This window comes from Sus scrofa, chromosome 9 (assembly GCF_054392235.1).
Source record: "Sus scrofa isolate SSC_HxYL_T2T_F1_AM1 chromosome 9, Sscrofa_HxYL_maternal_Yorkshire_Landrace_v2.0, whole genome shotgun sequence".
Lineage (NCBI taxonomy): Eukaryota > Metazoa > Chordata > Mammalia > Artiodactyla > Suidae > Sus > Sus scrofa.
This window is the reverse complement of record NC_139391.1, coordinates 76,721,917-76,748,875: the sequence shown is the minus strand read 5'-3', so window position 1 is coordinate 76,748,875 and position 26,959 is coordinate 76,721,917. Positions and strand designations below refer to the sequence as shown.

Here is a 26,959-nt window from a genome sequence, read left to right as displayed (position 1 = left end):
GCTCCCCCTGCCCCACCTTCACAACCCTCGCCTTGAGATCCTTCCGCCCATCTCATCCCGGTCGCGTGACCTGGCGCCCCGCACCCAGCACACCCAAGTTGGGGTGGACCGCGATTCTGAGGTTATCTCCTCTTAGGCCACATTCTGGTCTGTCTCTGTACCACCCGTGCGACAGGTGCAGCATTATTCTTCAGGTCCTCTCTCCTGCGTAAGGAGATGACCGCGGCACGAAGTACAATTTATGGGGCGTGGGCATAGGAAGCCCCTCCCACTCCTGTGACGTACAGGGTGGTGCGTGAGGGAGCCGGCAGTAGGGGGTGCGGCTGGGTTCAGCAGGGGGCTTGCGGGCCGGCGCCGCTTTCCGACGCCCATCTGCTGGCTAGTCTCCCTCAGTGGTTTCGGAGGAGCCGCGGCGACCTCGGCCTCCAGAATCCCCAGCAAACTGACGTGAGGGTGGCGGCCGGGATGGTGTTGCTGGGCTTACTGCAAGCTGGGGGGTCGGTGCTTGGGCAGGCGATGGAGCAGGTAACTGGCGTCAATCTCCTATCCAGTCTGCTCCTCGCCTGCGCCTTCACGCTCATCTTAGTTTACCTGTTCCGCCAAGCCATCGGCCACCTGGCCCCACTGCCGGCTGGAGCGGTACGTCACCCCTAGGGGTTCAGGCGAGGGACGCTCCAATGAGGGCAGCTGCTCCGATGAGGGCGGCCGAAGGGCTAACGGGGGCCTGGGACAGCGGTGGTGCTGGGCTGGGCAGTGGCCGCGGGCGCGCTGGGGACTGGGGTCGGGGGAGGGTGGCAGTGGCACTGTCTTGGCGCTGGCGGTGGCAACTGCCTTGACCTTGCTGGACTTGGTGCTGGGTCGTGTTTATAGTGGTGGCCTCGTGTCTGGTCCTGGCCGGGGTCGAAGTGACCGTGATTTTGGTCGTAGTGATGGCTATGCTGGCCAAGGCACCGGTGGTCCTAATGGTCATGACCGGCGTAGCAGGTGAGGCGCTGAGCGTCTTGATGCTCTACTGGCAGCTGAAGGGGTGTTTTTGGCCCCCGGGGAGTGCAGGTCCTGGTGGTGTTATTAGTGGCAGCTTCAGTCCTGGTGGCCACCCTTCTGTGGCATAGTGTCCTATGGCGATTTCCATCAGTACCAGGGGGATGTGTTCAGTTTGATTTGAGTGGCTGTGGCTGGAGTGTTGTAGGGATCTTCCTATAATGCTAATATCAATTTCTCTAACTTAGTGGCTTTATTGACTACTAGCTTCATACGTCCTTAATATATTTGATGAATGCTTCCTTAACCAGCCAACACCAACTAGCTTTTAAAACTACCCTTTTACTGACAATGGAATGTACAAACCATTGACCAGGTAGCTTTTTCTTTTCTTTTCTTTTTTTTTTAAGGGCCACACCCAAGGAAGGGCATATGGAGGTTCCCAGGCTAGGGGTTGAATCTGAGCTGTAGCTGCTGGCCTATGCCAGAGCCACAGCAACGCAGGATCCAAGCCCTGTCTGTGACCTACACCACAGCTCACAGCAATGCCGGATCCTTAACCCACTCAGCAAGGGCAGGGATTGAATCGGCAACTTCATGGTTCATAGTCAGATTTGTTAACCACTGAGCCACGACGGGAACTCCCTAATATTTTAAGATTGCTGCTATTGTCTAAAGAGTGAGTTTGTAGAGCTCCTTACAAATTCACTCTTTGGACTCCTTGTAATGTGTGGAATACTGTCCCTTTTTATCATTTGACTGCATTGCAAGTTTGATTTCCAGAAGACTTCATGTTATAATCTGCAAGTCTCATTTTGGAGCATCTTAAATACCTTAAGTGCTAAGGTGTTCCTGCTAGAGCTGATCTGCTCCTCTCTTTACAATCAGTGAATCTAGCTCTTTTTTTTTTTTTTTTTTTTTTTGTCTTTTGTCATTTTAGGGCCACAGCTGCAATATATGGAGGTTCCCAGGCTAGGGGTCTAATCGGAGCTATAGCTGCTGGCCTATGCCACAGCCACAGCAACGCCAGATCTGAGCTGCATCTGTGACCCACACCACAGCTCACGGCAATGCTGGATCCTTAACCCACTGAGCAGGGCCAGGAATGAAACCCACAACCTCATGGTTTTTAGTCAGATTCGTTTCCACTGCGCCAAGATGGGGGCTCCCTAGCTCATTTGTTGAGAGAAGCCTGAGATGTGTTCTGTTTACTGATGAATGTAGCTTCTTAAACATTTCCCTTCTTTCTATACCTCAAATTATTTTTTCCTCATACCTTCTTTATGCAATATTCTGGGACTGAATTTGAGAGTGGTGAAGAAGTGGTGAAGAAACTATAGTTTGACTTTTCTGTTTTCTTACTGCTAATGGTTAGGAATGTTGCCTAGTGGCCACTAACAAGACTGAATATATCCTGGGAAGTATTCAGCATTTATAATTGCAATGCCTTGGTGTTTGTCTAGTTATTTATCTTACACCAGGTTTTGATTTTCTGTTCTTTTTACTGTGGCTACTCTCTCCTAAGGTATTTGCAGTTTGGCTGTTAAGTTACTTTTGCTGCTTTATCTTTTGGTAACTCTTTAGTATTAAGGACAAGCTATCTTTTTTTTTTTTTTTTCCCTATCATGTAAACTTAGGTATATTGTAATAGGAAATGTAAACTGCAAGGTTTTTTTTTGTTTTTTCCTGCAGAAAAGTCCACCATACATTTTCTCTCCAATTCCATTTCTTGGACATGCTATAGCATTTGGGAAAAGTCCAATTGAATTCCTAGAAAATGCTTATGAGAAGGTAAGTCTTTCAGATAATTAGTGGAAAGGAAATTAGTGCTTTCCCAATTTTCTTTTAAATGGCAGAACATTAAAAAAAAGTTAATCTTATGCTTACCCCTAGTGTAGGAAACAGCTAAAATTGGAGTGGTCTGGTTTCAGAGCTGAAGGGGCCTTGGAAACCCTCCTAGCATCTCCCATTTCCTGGGGTGATCTCTGAGAAAATCTAGTCCTGGAAACTATGATTTAAAAACCCCTGACCTCAATTTTCTATTCACTAATTATAGTTAAAATTGATAGGTGGACCCTTCTTTTTCTTAACCATGCATCTGTGGAATTTGCTAACCTGCTCTGCATGTGTTTCATGACTTCCAGTTGGATGACGCTCACAGCACTGTGGCCATTCAGCTGCTTTGCCCTTCTGCCCACTGAGCTTTCTCATACCAGTTCAGCCATTTACTCCACAGTCCCACTTTGGACTTGCTCTCACTCTTACCTGTTTAACCTCACAGTATTAATTTAGACACTATATTCTTAGACCACAACTTCTTCTCCTGCTTATCCTGTGCAACTCCTTCCTTTATAACCATTCTTTGACCTCATTAGGGTGTCCAGTCCACTGTCCCATTTCCTTTCTCTTGATCTCTCAGCCTTCTTTCTTTATGTTTCTTCTTTTTCCACTTTGGGACCATGGTCTGTCATTCAATACCTTACATTTCCTTGCCCCTGACTATTTGTTCTGCTTTACCTGGTAAAACCCCCAATGTTGGAGGGAGCCTAATAGTCATTTTTTCCTTCCTTGTACCAGATTAGGTCTTTCCTAATTTCGTGATTGCCTACCTTGAATGAAGTTTGAGCACTGCTCAACAACCCTATTATCTTTCTGTGGTTGGCTTACTTTCCCATTCATCTCACTGCCTGTTCAACCTTCACTTTTCAAAACTTCTGAATCTTTCTACCTTTCTATTAAAGCAGATGACTTTGTGTCCTCTTTAAAGAGTCATTAAATACCATCCAGTGGGAGCTCCCTCATGTTCCTAATTTCAAACATACAAACCTATTTATATAATCATATTCTCTTTTTTTCTATTACACTAATAATTTTTTTTTTCTATTTTAGGGCCATACCCGTGGCACATGGAAGTTCTCAGGCTAAGGGTCGAATTGAAGCTGTAGCTGCTGGCCTACACCATGGCCATAGCCATGCCAGATCTGAGCTGTGTCTGCAACCTACGCCATAGCTCATGGCGACACCAGATCCTTAACCCACTGAGTGAGGCCAGGGATCGAACCCACATCCTCACGGATCCTGGCCGGGTTCATTAACCACTGAGCCATGAAGGGAACGCCTAACTCTTTTTTTTAAATGATTTTTATTTTTTCCGTTATAGCTGGTTTACAGTGTTCTGTCAGTTTTCTACTGTACAGCAAAGTGACCCAGTCACACCTTCTTTTTCTCACATTATCCTCCATCATGCTCCATCATAAGTGACTAGATACAGTTCCCAGTGCTATAGAGCAGGATCTCATTGCTTATCCATTCCAAAGGCAATAGTTTGCATCTATTAACCTCAGATTCCCAGTAAAACACTTACTTTGTGCAGTACTTAGTGCTTTATATAGAATATCTCACTGAAGCTCCACAAAAATCCCTTCAGGTTTATCCATTTTATAGATGACAAAACTGAGAAACTAATTATATAATTTGTTCTTGGACTCACTGCTAGCTAGTGGCCAAAGTAGGATTTATACATAGTCTGATTTTCAAGTTTGTGGTTTTAATGATGATGATAATAATAATGATAGAAAATATACAATGTTTATGGTGGCCAATGAATTCTTTTTTACATATGTGTGTGTGAGATATGATGATATGAGGTCTATATATGTCATAGTATATATATCATAAATACATATGTACTTGACAAAAGTTCTGTGAGGTAGGCATTATTACTGCTATTATTTTCATTTAATAGATGGGGGAAACCTAAGCACAGCAATGTAAATTTCTCTGACTGTAGGACCAGGGTCACAGCTAATATGTAGAGGAGCTGGGATTTGAACCTAGGCAGTGTGGCTCCAGAATCTTGTGGTCTAGCCCATTTTCTGCTGTCACCTTGATCTCATTATACTATTGCCTTCTACTGGAGACAATACTCTTTTGTCTCAGGAACCTTCTGCTATTATTTCTTCTCTCTATAGTTGACTACTTTCTCAACTGGATCTTTCCCATTTTCTCTGAAATGTTCTCAAAGGTCACCCATTTAAAAGACCAAAGCTTCTCTTGGCCACTCAGTCTCTTCTTACATCTCTCCCCTGTTAATGAGTTGTCTGTACCTAATCTCTATTTTCACACCTCCTACTTATTCTTTAGTCCATTCTTGGCCCAATCCAATGAACTTGACTTCTCAGCTCTATTTGTAGTGATGAACTCTCCCTCCTTGAATTGGCTCCTCTTGTCTTTTTCTTCTACTTCTTTGACTGCTTATCTAATGCATTTGTAGTCTCACGCTTGGCCATTTACTGTTGGGGTTCACTGAGGTTTGGTCCTTGGCCTTTATTCTTTCCTAGATGGTCTTATTTCTACCTGCAGCTCCAGTAACTAGCCAGATGTAGAGGACACCCAAATTAATGTCTGGTTCAGATCTCTCCTCTGAGCTTCAGACCTGGATATTCAGCTCCCGCATGATTCTTTCTTAGTTGTCCAAAGGCATCTGAAATCCAACATTTTTCTAAAGTCTGACTCTTGATTTTTCTGTCTCCAATCCTGCCAGTCCTATTCGCTTCTCTCACTATTGTTCTTCCAATTTTGCAATGTACTGGAAGCCTATGATTCATTCTTGATACTTCCTTCTTCATTGTTCAATCTGTTGTTAAGTCTGCAGATTCTCTCCACAGTAATTCCGTATTGATCTGCTTCTTTCTCCACTGTCCTTTCAACAGGCTCCCCTCATAGGCTCTAACTGGACCTCTGGCTTTCCTTTAGCTCCTGTCCCTCCCTCCTCTCTATGCAGCAGCCAGAGGGATCTTTTAAAATATGCACAGATTAGCATCTCTCCCATGCACTTTATTTTATTTTTATTTTTTTGTCTTTTGTGTCTTTATAGGGCCACACCCATGGCATATGGAGGTTCCCAGGCTAGGAGTCCATTTGGAGCTGTAGCTGCTGGTCTACACTAGAGCCACAGCAATGCAGGATCTGAGCTGCGTCTGCGACCTACACCACAGCTCATGGCAATGCCGGATCCTTAACCCACTGAGTGAGGCCAGGGATAGAACCCGTGTCCTCATGGATGCTAGTAGGGTTTGTTAACCACTGAGTCACGAGGGAAATCCTCCCATGCACTTTGAAATCTTCCATTGCATTCCATTATTTGCAAGGATAAAACTTCCTGAATATGGCTTATGAGGTTCTACCAGACTCTGCCCTAATCTCATCCTTTCCCTCTTTCTGTCACCTTTAGAACTTGTGTGAATGCTCAGCCATCAGGTTAACTGCTACCCATCCTTCAGGTCTCAGCTCAGGTGTCTTCCTCTTTTTAATATCCCTTTTATCACTTCTCTCATTGCAGTGTTGCTTTCCTTTGTGTAGTACTTAGCACATTTGCATTTGTACATTTCTTAATGTGACCATTTGATTAAGTTGTATCTTTTTCCATAGACTAAGTTTCAGTCAGGGACAGTATTTTTGCTCATTATTGTATCTCCAGTGCCTAGTCTTCAGTGATAATCAGAAAACTGCCAAGCAAAGCATTTGACATCTAACCAGATTAACAAAAAATTAAAAATGAAATCATTCAGTGTTGGTGAGATAGTGGTAAAACTGGTAACTAAATGAACTTCTGGTGTCTTCACATAGCAAGTATTGTACAGAAAGTCATCTCCTTTGGCTACTCCTATAAATTTATCTTTAACCAAAGGAGAAAAAAATCTGTCTTCTCAGAGATATTCATTACATAATTATCTATAATAAGTAAAAAACAGACACTTCACCCATAATGGATAGAACAGTTAACATATGATGTGTGTGTAAAAGTTAGAAAATATTTTCAATATAAATAGTGAAAAAAACAAAGGGTTTTATTTACATTTCATTTACAACTGGATGAACATAATTATAAATTTGGAAAAAGATTTGGGGATGACTGCATGGAATTGCAAGGTTTGCATTGAATTGCAAGGTTTCTGAATGTTTTAATTTTCAGCACTGTATTATTTGATTATTTAGAGATGAGGTCTTAGCACAGTGGATTTGGGGTAACATCACTGTGCATACTTTTCTCTCTTTAGTACGGACCTGTATTTAGTTTTACCATGGTGGGCAAAACGTTTACCTACCTTCTGGGGAGCGATGCCGCTGCACTGCTTTTTAATAGTAAAAATGAAGATTTGAATGCAGAAGATGTCTACAGTCGCCTGACAACACCTGTGTTTGGGAAGGGAGTCGCATATGATGTGCCTAATCCAGTAAGTGACCCTGTCATCTTAAAGCCAAATCTATACTGTGATATTTATAGCTAGTAGTATAATATTATATACTGAAAATGGAGAAGCAGTTATTCTTTGGTTCAAAAATCTGAGGAATCATGAGACATTTGAAAGAAAGAAAACTATGGGTAACTGACAAAGAATAGGTATTTTGTTTTATAGTTGCTGGCATGGGCTGAGCAATTTTATTTATTTATTTACTCCAGATCCTTAACCCACTGAGCTAGGCCAGGGATTGAACCTGCATCCTCATGGGTGCTAGTCAGATTTGTTTCTGCTGAGCCATGATGGGAACTCCAGGGCTGAGCAATTTTAAAGGGCTTCCTGTACAAAGAAATGGAATCAGTGGCACACTGGGATTTGATGTGAGGGGCTAAGAAAAAACAAATTCCACCGGAATGGCCTCCTTCCTTCCTATTCCCACAAGAAATTCTAGTATAAGAGATCTTTGGGGCTAGAGATTGTTGGATTTAGAAGTTTGTGTGATTTCTTTCCTTCCCCAAAGTCAAATATTAGAATGCTACAATTTGATGTAAAGTACAGATCAGATAATTAGCCCCAGTTAGTTGGTGTAGGCTCTGACTGTGAATGTATCACATTGGTACCCTATATAGCAGGTGAATGCTAATATGAAATGTCGCTTCTGGGGGCTGGGGAGGTGTGGAGGAATGAACTGCTCTCTCCAAGGCCAAAAGCAAGAGCCTTGGGAGTTCCACCTGTGGCACAGCAGGATTGGCGGCATCTTGGGAGCCCTGAGTCACAGGTTTGAACCCTGACCTGGCACAGTGGGTTAAGGATCTGGTGTTGCTGCAGCTGTGACTTAAGTTGTGATTGTTGCTTGGATCTGATCTTTGCCCCAGAACTTCATATGCTGCAGGGTAGCCAAAAGTGGGAAAAAAAAAAAAAAATTCAGCAAGCTGATAGACTCCCAATTAAAGCAACACTAACTCAATGTAAAGCTTCAAAAGAAAAAAAAGAGCCTTGGACAGTTCCTCTGGTTGGTTTTATCTATTCATTTTTCCACACAGCTGATCAGGTTTTTAAAATAGAACTGCCCCAAAAGGCTAGAACCATTCGTTGTCTTAGTGTGAATTTATTTTATTCAGACTGTATTACAGTTTAATTAAACTTCTGGAAGATAATATGAGAAATGATATTTGTTTGGGAATAAATGGGAGAATATGTGCAGGAGGATAAACATATTAGCAAAGCATAATGGACCCTTGCAAGACGGTGTGAGCCTCTGGTTTGGACTGGAAGACTGGAAGGTGACAGAATAGGAAGGGGGAGCCCTGGAGTCCTAAGTGGGGCAAGTGAGTATTATAGGAAGGAAGGCAGGAAGTAGGGCTCGTAATTTACCATTTGTCTTGGGCCTGCATATCACATCTTCAGATATATGCGTAGATGCTTTAGGTTTCCCATATCTGGTGTAGTTAAGAAAGTTATTTTTATTTTCAGTTTTTCGGAAGATTGCTTTCTTTGAGTGTTAAAGAATTGTAATAACACAGATGAATCCTGTGTGAAAAAAAATTGTGTTTTAATGCTTATATACCTTTAATATTTTGAAGGTTTTCTTGGAGCAGAAGAAGATGTTAAAAAGTGGCCTTAACATAGCCCACTTTAGACAGCATGTTTCTATAATTGAAAAAGAAACAAAGGAATACTTTCAAAGTTGGGGAGAAAGTGGAGAAAGAAGTAAGCGAAATGTTTTGGTTTTGCATTTGTCCTAATATTTTTATTTTTCTATGACTAGAAATTTTAAGAATGTTTGTGTATAATAAGCAAACATACAACATATGTAAAAGCACCTTAGATTTAATGCACGTTATATTGTCATGGAGTTAAATGATCCAAGAGGAAGTGATTATTGCTGCTCACTTAGCAAAACCTTAAAATAGGTTAATTAACATGCATATCAGAGTTCCCATCATGGCTCAACAGTTAACAAAGTGGACTAGTATCCATGAGGACAAAGGTTCAATCCCTGGTCTCACTCAGTGGATTGGGGACCTGGCATTGCCATGAGCTGTGGTATAGGTTGCAGATGCAGCTTGGATCTGGCGTTGCTGTGGCTGTGGTGTAGGCCGGCAGCTGTAGCTCCAATTTGACCCCTAGCCTGGAAACTTCCATATGCCACTGGTGCAGCCCTAAAAAGACAAACCCCCCCAAAACCCATGCATATCATTTAGCTCTTTTGTACAAATAATATAAAAATGATTCATGATTGAATTTTGAAGTAAACTGCATGTAAAAGTTTCATTCAAGGTCATTTTAAGATTATAAAATAAAAAAATTTTGAACCCCCTCGAGTCCCCTTATGGTGCAGTGGTTTAAGAATTTGGTGTTGTCAATACAATGGCTTGGGTTGCTGCTATGATGTGGGCTTAGGTGATTCCTGGCCAGAGAACTTTCACATGCTGAAAAATTTTTTTTGAACTTACAGTGGACAAGTAAAAGTCTAAATGATTTAATTATAAATGTAATACCTTGTTTTCCTAATATTGTATGAGAATGATTTATTCCAAGAAAAAAGAAATTTAAATACATAAGCTTGCTGTCACCAAAAGTGTGATTTTTTAGCCACTGCTAATGGAAATCTTAAAAAAATGTATTATATGCTTTCTTGCATTATATAGAGAATATACTGAATTTAACTTCACATTCTTTGGATAGTTCTGTGAGTCCAGTTTTTATATTGGACTGTAGTAGGTCTTACCTTCCGAGACAGTTGTCATACCCATAGCAGGAAGCAACCTCTGCCCACAGGGCAGTAAGTATGGGTCACCATAGTCTGGGTTTGGTCTTCAACTTCTTTAAAAGGTCCAGAAACCTGTTTTTTTTTTTTTTTTTTTTTTTTTTTTTTTTTTTTTAATACACTAAAGTTTATGTGACATATTTCCTACTGTACAAGAAGCTGATGTATAACCTAGAATGCCACCCGAATAAATCCAAGTCCAATTGAATTATGGTGCCAAGGACACTAGAATATTTGCTGAACTTTTTTTTATTGGCAATCTAATTGGAAAGCCAAATGATAATTGAAAGTTCATTTGGTGAACATGGAATTAAAGAACAGGATACTGACTGGATAATTTTTATAACTTTTAAGTGTCATCCAGATGTGCTTGCTTGGTCCACTGTCTCTAATGTTGGGATACACTAGATATATTGGTGATTAGTTACAGTTTTCTTTTATATGTGGTCAAGACTTCAGTTTTTAGTGCTGACCTTCCCACTTTTCACCTGGGGAATAATCCATTCTTCAGTCTTTGGACTGCTGTTCTTTGGGAAGTACTTCATTACTGTTCCCATGTGTGCTACATAACCTTTTTGCTGCCTTTTTATACTGTGACCTGGAACTCAGCCACATTCATTTTTATCTTCATTTTATCATTTCAAGTGAGGTTTAATACCTTTGTGGAATCTATTTCGGCTGTCCAAAGAGGTGGTGTGCCTCCCGTGTTTTGGTTTCTTGCCTCTCTTTGTTGTAGACACGGATCTGTCTATAGGCTTCTTTTTGATGGTATGCATAGGATCTTATTGGTTGCAAGTTAAGTTTCTGTTCTCATTTTCCTTCACAGTACTTTTATGTGTCTAAGAAAACAGAACATTTCAAATGAATTTTGGCAATAATAATGGAAATGAGCCTTTTCCTTCCAGATTTGTTTGAAGCTCTTTCTGAGCTCATAATTTTAACAGCAAGCCATTGTTTACATGGAAAGGAAATCAGAAGTCAGCTTAACGAGAAGGTGGCACAACTGTATGCGGATTTGGATGGTGGTTTTAGCCACGCAGCCTGGCTCTTACCAGGCTGGCTTCCCTTGCCCAGTTTCAGGTATGGATAAAGAACTTTATATAATGACTGTTGTGTTGCTATGCTTTGCGTTAACAAAGATAAAAATTAAATATAAAACCAAATTGGGGGAGCTCCCATTCTTCTGTAAGAATTCAAGACAGGTTTTCTTTACATAGTGAGCTCATTTAAGGTAAATTTCAGTTTATTAGAAAGGTAATTTATTGTCTATCTGTTCTAATTTTAAAACCTAAGTATGTCACATATTCCTCATATTCTGGAAGTTCTCTAAACTTTACCTAAAAGTATTAAAGCCTTTTAAGCACTTGTTTGAAAATATTTGACTAATTTGCAATAAATTATGAAATTTGTTTTGAAGTTATTAGTACCTTTATCTTTCTCTTTGTCTCCTCGACAGCTCTATTGTGAGCTCCTTAAGGGCAGTGATCATCTGTGATAACAAAGAAATATTGCTCATAGGACTTGACGTATATCTTAGTGTCTTGCATATTAGTAGGCTCTCCGTTGTAATGTTTAATAGTATTAAATTGCCATATACCCCTCCCCCCAAAAAAGTGGGAGTTTCCACTGTGGCATAGTGAGTTAAGAATCTGATTGCAGGAGTTCCCATTGTGGCTCAGCAGTAACGAATGCAGCTAGTATCTGTGAGGATGCGGGTTTGATCCCTGGCCTCCCCCAGTGGTTAAGGATCCGGTGGTGCCAAAAATTGTGGTGTAGGCTGGCAGCTGCAGCTCCTGATTTGACCTCTAGCCCGGAAATTTCCATATGCTGTAGGTGTGACTATATCTGGCATTGCTGCCTTCAGTGGAAGTTGCAGCTGAGGCTCAGATTCAACTCCTTGCCCGGGAACTCCATATGCTCTGGGTGCAGCCATTAAAAAAACAGAAAAGAAAACAACAACAAAATCTTTGTTGATTCATTTTTGTTCAAGTGAAAAATGAGTTAAATTGGAGTTACTCCCTTTTTCCTTCTATGCCCCTTACTTCTATCTAATTATAGAATAAACAGGAGTGGGAGTAAAAGGGAAAGCCAGGAGTGTTCTCTGGAACTCATAATACCTTATATATTTGTAAGTTTCCCAAATGCTTTCATCCATATTATGTTAAAACATCCGGCATAGCCCTTGGCCACAGGGGGTTCTCTACAAATGTGGACCGACTCCATTTCCACCTTCCCTGTCTCTTAGATGAAGTCAGAAATTCCTGAGTTTGGTGCCATAGGCCTTTCACGCCCCAGCTCTGTCTTACTTGAACCAACTGATTTAACCAGGTTATTTCACTTACTTTGATATACAGGCCTTATGTTTTCCTGGCTCTGTTGTGTTCTTACTCTTAAACTTGAATATTTTCTTCTCTTCTGCCACATCTCAGATGATCCTCAATAACAGTCCTCAAAACGAAGGAAGGCAGCAATTTTTATTAGAAGGCTTGGTAAGAGGAGGCTAGGTAGTCAGGTTGCCTAGTTTTAAATTTCAGCTCCACTGCTCACGTAGCTGTGTGACCTTATCCAGTTACCTGTGAATGGAGGATGATCGCATCTCCCTCACAGGAGGTCAAAGTGGGTAATTCACTTGTAGTACCTGTTTTACTTAGTGGGCACCACCCTGTTATGAAGGTAAAATTTGGGGAATTGAAATTTGCTTTGTGATTCTAATAGTATTTTAATGAAAAGTCGAATCATATCCTATATGCTATGGTCATATTCTAATTCATAGATCCTAGATCCTAAATCCTAGATCCTAGGTTTATTCAAATCCTAAATCCTATGAAAAACTAAAGTGACTGTTTCAAGAATTAGCTTGGTTAAAATTGGAATTTCATGTTAACGTAAAAGAGTATTCTGCTTTCTGTTAAGTTGGAAAATGGTTATAAAGGAAAAATCATTTGATCCTTATTTTAGGTCTTTAGTTAGAACATACGTAATATGTTAAGAATCAGGGATATATGTGTTAAAACACTTTTCCTGGTAGTTCCTTGGTGGTCTAGTGGTTAGGACTTGGCACTGGGAACTCTGATCCTATATCAAGTCCCTGCATGTTGTAGCCAAAAAAAAGAAAAAACCAAAAACAAAAACCAGCCAAACACCCCCCCCCACACACACACATTTCCTGCCTTTAAGGGCCCTAGAAGTTCCTAACAATATAAGATTTTCATGGCTTCCTTTTTTTCTCTGTTCTGAGCTTTCTCAATTTGATGCCTAAAGTATTACTTTATTATTTAAAGTCATTTTCAAATGTTTGAATTACAGACGCAGGGACAGAGCACATCGAGAGATCAAGAATATTTTCTATAAGGCAATCCAGAAACGCAGACAATCAGAAGAAAAAATTGATGACATTCTCCAAACCTTACTAGATTCTACTTACAAGTAAGAGCTCTTCAGATCACATACTAAGCTAAAGCAGGAAATTACACATTAAAACATAGTTAACTAACATGCCCATTTAAAAAGTAATAATGCTGGCAAAATTAGTAGCTGTGACCTTTGATGAGACATAAATTACTGGGATCCTGTGCCTTACTGGAATCCCAGAACTGCACATGGTGAAAAGTCTGCTAGTAAACTGCAATAAGGTATTTTGTTATCAAAATCCTATTTTGTATTGGCCTTTTTTCCCTTAAGGAAAAAAGTTCTGGTTTGTGACAGGCAAATGCAAGAGAAAAATTAATTCATTATGACCCTTTATATAAAGGCTGGGGCATGGACTGTATCTGCCCAACATTCAGTTTGTGTATGTGGTCCATTCTGTAGGGATGGGCGTCCTTTGACAGATGATGAAGTAGCCGGCATGCTTATTGGACTGCTCTTGGCGGGGCAGCACACATCCTCAACTACCAGTGCCTGGATGGGCTTCTTTTTGGCCAGAGACAAAACACTTCAAGAAAAATGTTATTTGGAACAGAAAACAGTTTGTGGAGAGGATCTGCCACCATTAACTTATGACCAGGTTTGTTGTATTTTCAGTTTCGTTGCTGCTTTATGACACTGAGTATGTGTGGCTAATTTTTAAAGGGGACAGTTTGAAATTTTCTCTATACTATAGATTAGATGAATTAGATTCTTAATTTTTAGGAAATTCCCCACAGCCTTCCCTGGAATATCCTAATGCTGGATCCAGCTCGCTAGTATTTTGTTGATGATTTTTGCATCTGTATTCGTAAAAGATATTGGTCTGTGGTTTTATTTTGATGTCTTTGATAAATTTTGGTATCAGAGTAATATTGGTCTCAGAGAATGTGTTTGGAAGTGTTCCCTCCTTTTATTTTTTAGAAGATTTTGCAAAAGATTGGTGCTATTTCTTTCTTACATGTCTGGTAGAAGTCACCAGTGAAGACATCTCAGTCTGTGCTTTCTTTGTGGGAAGTTTTCTGATTACTAGTTCGATGTCTTCACTTGTTACAGATCTGCTCATATGTTCTGTTTCTTTTTGAGTCAGCTTTGGCAGTTTGTGTCTTTCTAGGAATTTGTCTATTTATCTAAGTTACCTAATTGGTTGGCATGCAATGGTTAAAGTATTCTCTTTTCATCTTTTTTATTTCTATTAGATCAATAGCAATGTCTGCTCTTTCAATCCCGATTTTAGTAACTTTTAAAGTGATAGCTTAACTGGTATATAATTCAAATACTGTAAAATCCACCTTCTTAAATATAATTCACTGGTTTTTAAAAATATATTCAATTATGAGACCATCATCACAATTTCATTTTAGGACAGTTATATCACTCCCAGAAGTGAGCAATACCCATTAGCAGTTAGGCTCCATTTCCCCCTGTTCCTGGCAACCACTAATCTGTGTTTTATTTCTATGGCTTTACCTATTCTGGATATTTCATATGAATATAATCCTACAATACGTGGTCTTTTATGACTGGTTTCTTTCACTTAGCATGTTTTCAAGGTTAATCCATGTCATAGCATGTATCAGTACTTCAGTCTTTTTTATTGCCAAGTAATTTTCTACCATATGGCTATACCACATTTATTTATCTGTTCATCAGTTGATGGACATGTGGGTTGTTTTCACCTTCTGGCTGTTATGAACAATGCTGTTCTAAACATTTGTGTATAGGTTTTAAAAAAGCTGACATTGATGATTTTTGCTCATGTTTTCATTCTTTCAGTTAAGTGAATTTTGGCAGGTCCCTACCATGCCATTCTTCAGGAGTGATCTCTTATCTTGCTTTCTTTTTCCTTGCTGACCATGGACACTAATAAACTCTGAACCGATTTGTATACTATTGAAATATGTTAAATATTTGTAAAACTCAGGAAATGTTTTCTCTTTTTAGCTCAAGGATCTAAACTTACTTGATCGCTGCATAAAAGAAACGTTAAGACTTCGACCTCCGATAATGACCATGATGAGAATGGCTAAAACTCCTCAGGTAAGTCTCCTGGCTAGATCTCCTCCTCTGTGCCCTCAGTTTTTATTTGTCAAAAAGAAATATTGTAACATGAATTTTTGAAATTAAAAAAGTAGAATAATCACTTCTACATAATTTTCAGCTTTACATTTTCAAAATACATAAACATCTTTACATAATTACAGATGGTATATTATGCTAATCTGTTCCTCACATTTTTATTTCACAATTAGGGTTTTTAAAATAGTATATTTTTTTCTTGGTTTTAAGAATAACATTATGTATTGTAAAAAAAATTCTGGAGTTCCCGTCGTGGCGCAGCGGTTAACGAATCCGACTAGGAACCATGAGGTTGTGGGTTCGGTCCCTGCCCTTGCTCAGTGGGTTAGCGATCCGGCGTTGCCGTGAGCTGTGGTGTAGGTTGCAGACGAGGCTCGGATCCTGTGTTGCTGTGGCTCTGGCGTAGGCGGGTGGCTACAGCTCCGATTGGACCCCTAGCCTGGGAGCCTCCATGTGCTGCAGGAGCGGCCCAAGAAATAGCAAAAAGACAAAAAAGAAAAAAAAAAATTCTAACAGTGTGGAAATGTGTAAATTGGATTGTGCAAAACTCCTTGAAAATCCCACCTCTAACCCCAAGGCATTGTCACTCTTTAAACTTTGTGTATAGACTTCGAACCCAATGTCTGTCATTTGGAGATCATTTTGAGTTAAAATAATTTCCAACTGGCCTATCATCTGGCCAGTTTTAAAGTACATGTATATTTCATGTGTATTAATGCTTTGTTACACAATGACCTGATTATTTAGTATTTTTAAAATTACCTATTGAATGTGTTGCTTTCATTTGTAGACTGTGGCAGGGTACACTATTCCTCCAGGACATCAGGTGTGTGTTTCTCCCACTGTCAATCAAAGACTTAAAGACTCATGGGTAGAACGACTGGACTTTAATCCTGATCGCTACTTACAGGACAATCCAGCATCAGGAGAGAAGTTTGCCTATGTGCCATTTGGAGCTGGTAAGATGGTAACATTTTACATTTGAAGTGTTTGTTCTGAAAACATATTTGTGCCTGTCAAAATAATCCTTGTGACTTTTATGTACAAATGTCTTTCCATTTCCTCATAGGGACATTCCTGCAAACATCTGTAGGAGTATAAAAACATCTGTAGGAGAGTAATCTTTGCAGGGTGGAAAAAATATCTGTACGAAAGGAATAATTCTGTGAATCCTTTGTACAACATTTTATTTCCTTCTAATATATCTAGTTTTATCAGTTCTAATTTTTATAGTCCACCTTGTTTTGCCTGATAACAGTATTTAAAGTTCTTTGTGAATTCTGTTTTAAAGAACCACCAGAGTTAGCACACCATTAAGGCAATTTTTGTGTGTGTGTGTGTCTTTCTTTTCTAGGGTACTCCCGCGGCATATGGAGGTTCCCAGGCTAGGGGTCTAATCGGAGTTGTAGCCACCGGCCTATGCCAGAGCCACAGCAACGTGGGATCCCAGCCACGTCTGCAACCTACACCACAGCTCACGGCAACACCGGATCATTAACCCACTGAGCAAGGCCAGGGATTGAACCCGCAACCTCACGGTTCCTAGTCGGATTCGTTAACCACTGAGCCACGACAGGAACTCCTATTAAGGCAATGATTGCAGGCTAAATATGGTAAGAGATTGTCAGCATTTCAGTGAAGAGCAAAAGGTGGAAGTTTTTCTGGATTGTTAGTGAACATTTTGGTTCTCTGTCTGTATCCTTTAGATTTGGGCAGGTTGTGCATAGGTTTACAAACCTTTGCATTTCAGTTAACATCCTAAAATAATGCAGGCAGACCCTTGTTCCTCCAACAGTTTCTCTATTCAGTGGTACTTTCTACAGATTAAACTACATTCTATTTGATCTTTCCAAAGAGGTCATTTAAATGACATGAATTTTTTTTTGTAATGGTCAAACTGTTGCACATATAAAGAAAAGTATAAAGTCCTTCGGGAATTTCAGATTTTAATAACTGCTTCGTAATGAAATTCAGTAATACGGTATATGATATAAATATGATGAAAAGTGATAGATTGTTCAAGCAGTTGGAAGGGAGAATTCTCTAGTCCAAATTCTGCCCCAGAGAAGAATCATTTCTAAGCTGACAGTTACCTGGCTTCTACCTGGGTTAGTGAAGACCCCATGGGTTAAGGGCTCAGTCCCACAAGAATGTCCCCCACCCCTTTAGATGCCAGTTGCAAATTTAGGTTGTCACCTGTTCTGACTAAATGACTATAAACTTGAGGTTCTCTAGATCTCCTCCTTGGGGTTCCATAATTTGTTAGAATGGCTCACAGAATTTAGAAAACAGTTTGCTAGATTACTGGTTTACTGTAAAATTATATAACTCAAGAATAGCCTGATTGGGAGTTCCTGTCGTGGCGCTGTGGTTGGCGGATCCGACTAGGAACCATGAGGTTGCGGATTCGATCCCTGGCCTTGCTCAGTGGGTTGAGGATCTGGCGTTGCCGTGAGCTGTGGTGCAGGTTGCAGACGCGGCTCGGATCCCACATTGCTGTGGCTCTGGTGTAGGCTGGCAGCTGGAACTCTGATTGGACCCCTGGCCTGGGAACCTCCATGTGCCGTGGGAGCAGCCCTAGAAAAGGCAAAAAGATGAAAAAAAAAAAAAAAAAAAAAAAGAACAGCCTGCTTGAAGAGAAGCCTAGGGCAAAGTAGAAGGAAGAGCTTCTATTGCCCTCTCTGGGTATGGCACCCTCCCAGCACCTCCAAAAGTTTACTAACCTCGAGGCTTTCTCAACACTGTCCCTACCCTTACTTCTTTAGGGATTTTTTTGGAGCTTCATTACATAGGCACATTGGTTAAATCACTTGATAATTGGTCATTGTTGATTAATTCAGCATCCAACCCTTCTCTCTCCTGGAGGTCAAGGGTGTACTGCAGAAAGCTTTTTATTACTTTTATTTTAATTTTTTGCTATTTTAGGGCTGCACCTGGGGCATATGGAGGTTCCTAGGCTAAGGGTTGAATCGGCCCTATAGCCGTGGCCTCTGCTACAGCCACAGCAACGCGGGATCTGAGCCATGTCTGCAAACTTTACCTCAGCTCATGGCAAGGCCGGATTCTCAACCCACTGAGCAAGGCCAGGGATCGAATCTGCGTCCTCATGGATGCTAGTTGGGTACATTAACCGCTGAGCCATGACAGGAACTCCAGACAGTTTTAAACTTCTAACCATGTGGTTGGTTCCCCTGGCAGCCAAAAGTCACCTTATAAGCAAACTCAAGTGTGGGTGAAAGGGGTTTGTTAGGAGTAACAAAAGGGTCTTTTCTTCTTTGACCTTTATTGGTCTTTTCATTTAGGCTAAAGATTTGAGGAGCTCTGTGCCAAGAATGGAAGACTAAATACATACTTCTCATTACAAACCAAATTATCATAGTTGCCATACTTTTAGTAGTGAAGTCAGATTTGAAGTCAGTTTAAGTCTTCCAGCTTGATTCTTTCAAGATCCATTTGGATATTGCACAATCCTCTGCATTTCCATAGGCATTTCAGAATCAACTTGTCAGTTTTTACACATGAGACCTTTTAAATTTTGACATGGTTGCTATTTTTGGTTCTTTACATTCCTTTTTCTTCTATTATCATCTGTAATGGTATTTATTTATTTATTTATTTCTGTAATAGTATTTAAAGTTTTGATTGGAAGATTCATATTAACTCTTAATTATGGCTCTCTTAGGATATAAAAATGTTCTAGTGTATTTCCAAACTAGATTACCATCATATGTTTCAAACCTTACAAATATTTTACCTAGACACATGTTAGCTTTCAAAAAAAATTTTGGAAAAATCAGCTGTTTCCCCTAATAATACTGGATGTTAAAGATCTCTTGGCTACAAAGCTACAGTCATCAAAACAATACGGTATTGGCACAAAAACAGACATACAGCTAAATGAAACAGAAATAAACCCACACATATAGTCAATTAATCTACGACAGAGGCAGCAAGAATATATACAATGGAGAAAAAGTCAGTCTCTTCAATAAATGGTGTCAGGAAAACTGGACAGCTAAACATAAAAGGATGAAATCAGAACATTCTCTAACACCAAAATGGATTAAAGAGGCATTCCTGTTGTGGCTTAGCGTGTTAAGGACCCAGTGTTGTTTCTGTGAGTATTTGTGTTTGATCCTGGCCTCAGTGGGTTAAGGACCTGGTGTTGCCACAAGCTGCTGTGTAGGTCACAGATTCAGCTCAGATCCAGTGTTGCCATGGCTGTGGTAATAGACCTCAGCTGCAGCTCTGATTCCACCCCTAGCTCAGGAACTTCCATATGCTGCAGGTGTGGCCATAAAAAGAAAAAAAAAAGGATTAAGGATCTAAATATAAGATTGAATACTATAAAACTCTTATAGAAAACAGGCAGAACACTCTTTGACATAAATTGCAGCAGTCTGTTTTTGGAACCACCTTTTAGAGTAATGTCAATAAAAACAAAAATAAACAAATGGGACCTAGTCAAACTTTAAAGCTTTTGCACCACAAAGGAAACCATAAACCAAACAAAAAGATAACTGACAAAATGGGAAATGATATTTGTAAATGAAGTGACTGGCAAGGGATTAATCTCAAATATTTGAAGAGCTCATGTAGCTCAATATCCAAAAACAACCCAATCAAAGAATGTTTAGGAGGTCTAAACAGATATTCCTCCAAAAACAGACAGATGGCCAAAAAAGCACATGAACAGATGCTCAGCATCATAGAGAAATGTAGTTCAAACCTACAATGAGATATCACCTCACACTGGTCAGTATGGCCATCATCAAAAAGTCTATAAACAATAAATGCTGAGAAGGGTGTGGAGAAACCTCCTATACTGTTGGTGGGAATGTAAATATGTACAACACTATGGAGATGCCTTAAAAAACTAAAAATAGAAATACCCTGTGATCCAGCAATCCCATTCCTAGGCACCTATCTGGAGAAAACAATAACTCAAAAGGAGAAATGCACCCCAGTGTTCACTGCAGTCCTATTTACAATCGCCAAAACATGGAAACAGCCTAAATGACCATTGACAGTAATGGATAAAGAGGAGGTTGGAATGGAATATTATTACACAGCCTTAAAAAACAAGTAATGCCATTTGCAGCAACATGGTTGGACTTAGGGATTATCATACTAAGAGAAATAGATGATATACATACATAATATATGATGTCACTTATATGTGGAATCTAATAAAAATGATAGCAACAGAAATGGACTCACAGACTTGGAAAACCAACTTAATGGTTACCAAAGGGGAAACGTGGTGTGGAGGAATAAAGTAGGAATTTGGGATTAACATATACATACTACTATATATAAAATAGAAAGTCAACAAGGACCTCTACTCAATATAATCACTTATATGGGCAAAGAATCTGAAAAAGATGGACGTATGTATAACTGAATCACTTTGCTGTACAACTGAAACTAACACAAGGTTGCAAATCAACTATACTCCAATATAAAGTAAAAATTAAAGATACAGAAATCTCTTGAGATTTTTATTATTTACATTCTTGTGAAAACGTCATCTTTTTGCTATAATGTGTGTATGTCTGTTGTTCACCTTAACTGTGAATAAACAAATTTTACCCCTCCAGCCTAAGAGATATGAGAAAGAATTTAAGCTGATCTTAATGAAAACTTTTTTTTTTCTTCTTTATAGGGCGTCATCGTTGTATTGGGGAGAATTTTGCCTATGTTCAAATCAAGACAATTTGGTCCACTATGCTTCGTTTATATGAATTTGATCTCATTGATGGATATTTTCCCACTGTGAATTATACAACCATGATTCACACCCCTGAAAACCCAGTTATCCGATACAAACGAAGATCAAAGTGAAAAAGGCTGCAAGGAACTAAAGTGTGAAAGAAACATCATTGTAAACTGCAAAAGCATTGAAGAGAATGTTTATGCAACACCTCCCAGTGTATTCTCTTTGTGAGTGTGTAATTTTAAAAGACAGCCAGCTCAACTTAGGGTTTTTGTATTTTAACTGAATGGTTCCATAAAATCTAATGGCCTTCTAGAAATTTCCTAATAGTTTTATATTGGTTATTACATATGTTTTATGTAAGGAAATCAAGCTCATTAGTTTATGGAGGGGATCTTTGACAATTGGCAGAGTGTAAATAACACAATTTCCAGGTATTAAAGACCATATACATAGCTCTTAGCAAGTAAATTCAGAGTGTTCAGATCTTGGCCTAGATCTGCAAGTATAAAAGCCCAGTAAACTCTTTGGAAGTCTTAGGTTATTTATTCATTTACTGGGTAATGTTGTGTTTAACGATGAGTGGGAAGGGAATAAACCCACAGTTAGAGCCTTGGATGAGAGAATCCTATTGTTTTGACATGATGATCCTTAATGATGGGGCTATGTTGTAGGAAAATATGTCCTTTGAGATTTTAACTAAAAGCACTGTCTGTAGGAATCTGAAGAAAGATCTATGACAATGACTTAATTAACTTTCCTACAAAATAATAAAGACTGCTCTTGTAACTTGATCTAATTACTAAATCTTACACATTTATCTGCCTGGTAATCGCTCCACATGGTTGCATCCATGTGCAAGTCCAAAATAAAGTCCTTGAGGGATAAGTTTTGTTCTCCTTGGCTCGAGGTGATTTCTGCTTCCTCTCCAGAATCTAATAAGGGGATGTCTGTTACTAGTTAGGTTAATTTGGGTTAACAATCTTTTTGTTTTTTTCCTTTTTAAATACAAAATCTGAGATCAGGGAACTCTGGCTTTAAGAGAAATGCAAAGTAGCAGCCTTTGGAGTGTATCACTAGTCAAATTCTATGACACCTATGTTCAAGAATCAGCTTAAATCATAACTAGGGGGAGTTCCTGTTGTGGCACAGCAAGTTATAAACCCAGAATAGTGTCCATGAGGATGTGGCCTCACTCAGTGATTTAAAGATCCGGTGTTGCCACAAGCTACGGCATAGGCCGCAGATGTGGCTCAAATCTAGCATGGTTGCGGCTGTGGCCGTGGCCTCACCTGCAGCTCCGATTTGATTACTAGCCTGGGAACTTCCATATGCCGTAGCTGCAGCTGTAAAAAGAAAAAAAGTTATTACTGGGGACCTGACTATATGATACCCATAATTTGACCACATAGTCTATTATTACTAGGTGAGGCAAATGTATTTCCCCTTACATATATTACAGTTTTGTATAAAAGGCTAGAGAACTCACGTTAAACTCTAACTTGAGAAGGCAAAATCTGTGTTGAGCTTTTCACACTGAAATTATCTTTGAGAAGTTATTCTGTTCACACAAATTGTAAAGTGTGTACTTCAATGAGTAGAATTCAGGAATCTAGGAACTTGCATGATGTTCCATCTTCATTTGTCCTAATTTCAAACTGTAACATTTTCTTTATGAATTTAGGCAGCTGCATTAGCAGTATCCGTGGTTTGTGAACAGAAACCACAGATACTTTGATAGATGCTGCAGATCTCTTGGAAGTATCTTTAACTCTCATCACTGCTTTGAAATTATAGTAGTTATTGGATCTGCTACATCTTCTTTCTTTTCTCACCACAGAAAATTTATAAAGTCTCTTTCTAAATAACTGGTTTCCCTGGCAATCCCATATATTTTACGTCTGTATTATTTATGTCAGCATTACTCTGAGAAGGGATTCTGGTTTGACAAGACTGCTAGAGAACATCCTGGCACAAAAGGGTTAAAACACTGTGGTGTTTAGTCTGTGTTTAGTGAGTAGAGTTTTAAGACTTTAATAGATTCAGTTTTTAATCAGACTAATTTAAGAAGCATTAATAAGTTTCACTGCAGAAATCTAATGTCATAAGGAGACTGATGGTCAAACCATGGGAGTGAAATGGGACTGATCAGAGCAGAGGCTTCTCTGTCTGCTCTTTTTTCATTCTCTCCTAGCGCAGAATCATCCTGAATGGGAGGCTATGCTTAGCTAAAAAAAAGCTTTTTACTCACAACCTTCCCACTTCAACCAAGGTCTTAGAATATAGTACTTTTAGAAGTCCTCCAATTGGAATTCAGCTGCTAATATGTTTGTGTTGGTATAAATCATAGAATATCTAATGCTAAGACAAAATCCTCCAGAAATAAGCATCAGATACTATTTGTCTTGCTGTTTCAGTGATGGCCATGTTATCAGGGAGGGCGCTACTTAAGAAGTAACATAGAGATGTGTATTATATCTGTGAGAGCACCTCACTCTGAATTTCTATTAGACAGCAAGAATACTGCTTAATTCTGCTACGCTGTGGTTAACAGAAGATTCTTTGAATTAAATGATTTCCACATCATCTTAGCGGGCAGGGCTTTGTGAAGACATAGCTTTGGATACAAGTAACCCTAACGTAGTAAGGCAAATGTGGATTAATCATGAAAATACTAATACAGCTTCTAAAAAACACTGTATGTAGACTTAAAGTTGATAGGAAGGCACACAGAAAAACTCTTCCTCAGTGTGGGGAGAGAAAAATCCCAATAGTAGGCAATTCTAAAATCAGGGCAAATTTCTGAATCTCTAGGTCCTACATACTTGAGATAAATAATGAGATGTCTCTCCAAATTCCTATGTTGGAACCTAACACCCAATATGTTGGTATTTGGAAGTGGGGCCTTCAAGAGGTGATTAGTCTTGGGGGTGGATCTCTCACAAATGGGATTAATGCCCTCACAAAAGAGCCTGGGAGAGCACCCTGCCCCTCTGCCATGTGAGGACAGAGCAGGAAGACGGCAGTTAGGAAGTCAGAAAGCAGGCTCTCTCCAGACATCAAATTTGCTGTGTTTTGATTTTGGATTTCCCTAGCCTCCAAAACAGTGAGAAATCTCTGCTGTTTTTGTAAGCCACCCGGGCTATGGTATTTTGTTATGGTGACCTGAACAGACTAATAAGACATGCACCATGAACTGTGGCTTAAAAATGAAGGTTCAGGAGTTTCCATTATGGCACACTGGAAACAAACCTGACTAGTATCCATGAGGATGTGGGATTGATCCTTGACCTTGTTCAGTGGGTTAAGGATCCAGCCGTTGCTATGAGCTGTGGTGTAGGTGGCAGACGCAGCTCAGATCTGGTGTTGCTGTGGCTGTGGTGCAGGCCAGCAGCTGTAGCTCTGATTCAGCCCCTAGCCTGGGAACTTACATATGCTGTGGGTGTGGCCCTAAAAACCAAAAAAATGAAAACAAAAAAAGGTTCAAATACAGTGTAGTTAAAATGGTGAAGTCATTTTTATTTCAGTACTTGACAAAATACCCCATAAAATCCAAAACTTCTACCATTATACAAAAATAGGTCTCTACAAGTGATATTATCTGTCTTTATCACCAGTAGCAAATATATTAGGCAGTAACATGTAACTTCAGTAGCCTTATAAGAAAAGTGCAGGACACCTCGAGCTACACATTCAACAGTATCATAATGCGCAAAAGTTTAATCTTTTCACCCATTTGATAAATACACAAGGTTTATAATTTAATCATTTAAATTAGCATTCCACAAATATACATGTAATTTGATGATTATTGTGCATGAATACATACACAATGCTTATATGTACAGAATCCAGTTTGTTTTCATGTGCTGGCAAGGGATTTGTATACAATCATAAGCTGTGTTTGTATTGGTCCCGGTGAATATCCACAATACAAAAGCACAAAAGAACCATTGATTTACAAAAGGGAATTTGTTTAAAATCACTTTGATTCATGTTTCAAAGGATTATCTTCTCATGCCAGCATGAAACTGAGTTGAACCTGTAACATAGAAATAGGATACTTCAGTGATTTCAATGAGATTGTGACTTAAATCAGACTAACCAGTTCATAAAGGGCAGAAGAGGGACCTTGTGGCGCAATGGTAGCGCGTCTGACTCCATGAAGGGCAGAAGGAGGCACCATTTTTAAAAACTTTTTTCTGCCTAAAATAATCTTATTCAGAATTGAACTGATTTTTAAAAGAGACTCTTTTTTGTGTGTGTCTTTTTTTAGGGCATATGGAGATTCCTAGGCTAGGGGTGGAATCAGAGCTGTAGCAGCTGGCTTACACAATAGGAGACCTTGAACATATATTCAAAACTCACCGTGGCTGGCTCCAGGGCATGCTAAGTGAGATTAATGATAAGATTCTCTGTAAAGTGCCCTGCAGGTTGAATGTTCTATACCTCTTGCCTCTTGAAATACCTCTTGGTCTTAAAAATCTGGGTCTTGTGAAATATAAATGCTCAGGCCAACCAAGTCCTGCTATGATAATTGCTTCCTACAACTATAAGTTGCTTGGGTTAGACAATTTCTTATATGAAGAGGCAAACTACTAATTTAAAATAACTGGCTATTAGTCCTATCTATTTTGTGGGAATAGTAGGAAAAAAGGGTCTTTAATAAAAGGAAAATATACATATACACATACATACATATAAACTGACTTAAAGCTCATTAAATTAAAATGATTCAAGACCATTGAATCAGGAGTGAATTGAGAGACAGAGAAGAGAGGTTTTTTCCCACAATAAAAAGGGAAGGGATTCCACATTTACTAAGTACAAAAAAATTTTTGTGTGGTTTTCTTTCCCCCTCCCTTTTCCTGTTTTTTTTTGTTTTTAGCAGAGACAATAAAAGGTCATTCTTGCACAGTCCTTTGAATAGGATGGGTTTCTTGGATCACATATAAAAAGCACTTGCTTCCTCCTCTCATCTCCCCAGCTCTTATTTGGATGCCTCAGCATGTATCACTTGGCAGCAAATTCTCCAGCAGAAACTCTGTGTGTCTCAGAGTACTTTGTACATAGATGCTCATCATGTACTTCACCTAATCAATTGTCTTAATGAGATAAGCAGGAGAGTGGGATCCAGGGTGATAAATCAAGTTTTGGCTTAAATTCCTAAATCTAGCTTGGTAACTCATACTCAAGTTTAAGATTTGATTGTCCTAATGAGGAAGGTCAAGGAATTTCAAGAAAAGAAAGAGTTCTGGGTCTATCTAGCACCATGGTGCTGCCAGTACTTGGTTAAGCTGAGGGTACCTGACTGTACAGTTCCAAGCCGTCTCTGTAGCGCCTCTAGCCGAGTGATATAATCTGTCAGGGCTCTGTCAGGATCATAATTCTGAAGCTGAGAGCATGCTAAAGAACTGGGATTTAAATCAGCTGGAGTGCCTGGGTACCTATGAGATAAAAAATACGAACATGAATCCAAACTATCCAAAAACAATGCAAGCAATGTGCCAGTCGAGCTCCACCTTGCCTTCAAAAGGTAGACCACTGGTACTCTGCCTCATCTATATCCCTCATATGTCTGAGTTTGCCATGTATAAAGGAAAAAAACTCCTCAATAAATTCGAAGCAGATACTAAGTCATCAAAAGAATGTCCAGCACACTGCCTGTTGCCAAGGCCATCAATAAATGTTGCAAACATATAAATGCACCTTATGCAAACTTTAGAGTTTTTTTTCATAATTCTGGAAACTACCAATTTTAGTCAA

General features: G+C 39.5%; 2 protein-coding genes across 34 annotated transcripts in view; one reads left to right on the top strand and one right to left on the bottom strand.

The window, feature by feature from the left end:
* Positions 1–36: 36 nt before the first annotated feature.
* On the top strand, positions 37–22,081 carry CYP51A1 (cytochrome P450 family 51 subfamily A member 1). 4 transcript variants are annotated; one of them, XM_005667584.4, is made up of 10 exons: positions 37–121; positions 2,674–2,772; positions 7,041–7,217; positions 8,807–8,933; positions 10,899–11,073; positions 13,300–13,419; positions 13,804–13,999; positions 15,343–15,438; positions 16,268–16,436; positions 21,143–22,081. In XM_005667584.4, exons 3-10 carry the CDS (start codon positions 7,065–7,067, stop codon positions 21,319–21,321), a joined length of 1,215 nt encoding a protein of 404 aa, XP_005667641.1. In that variant the 5' UTR covers positions 37–121; positions 2,674–2,772; positions 7,041–7,064; the 3' UTR covers positions 21,322–22,081. The 4 variants fall into 4 exon arrangements, with proteins under 4 accessions (XP_005667641.1, XP_005667640.1, XP_084830782.1 ...); XM_005667583.4 differs by having other exon boundaries at positions 37–175; XM_084974656.1 differs by lacking the exon at positions 37–121 and adding an exon at positions 277–1,357 and having other exon boundaries at positions 1,953–2,772.
* A 2,607-nt stretch (positions 22,082–24,688) lies between these two features.
* AKAP9 (A-kinase anchoring protein 9) overlaps positions 24,689–26,959 on the bottom strand; it is a 159,263-nt gene continuing 156,992 nt past the window's right edge. For 29 of the 30 annotated variants that reach the window (XM_084974549.1, XM_021102178.2, XM_021102180.2 and 26 more), the window contains 2 exons: positions 26,501–26,640; positions 24,692–25,235 (listed from right to left, as the gene is read on the bottom strand). In XM_084974549.1, the coding sequence (XP_084830675.1) occupies positions 25,201–25,235; positions 26,501–26,640 (175 nt within the window). In that variant the 3' untranslated portion in view covers positions 24,692–25,200. 30 annotated transcript variants of the gene reach the window in all.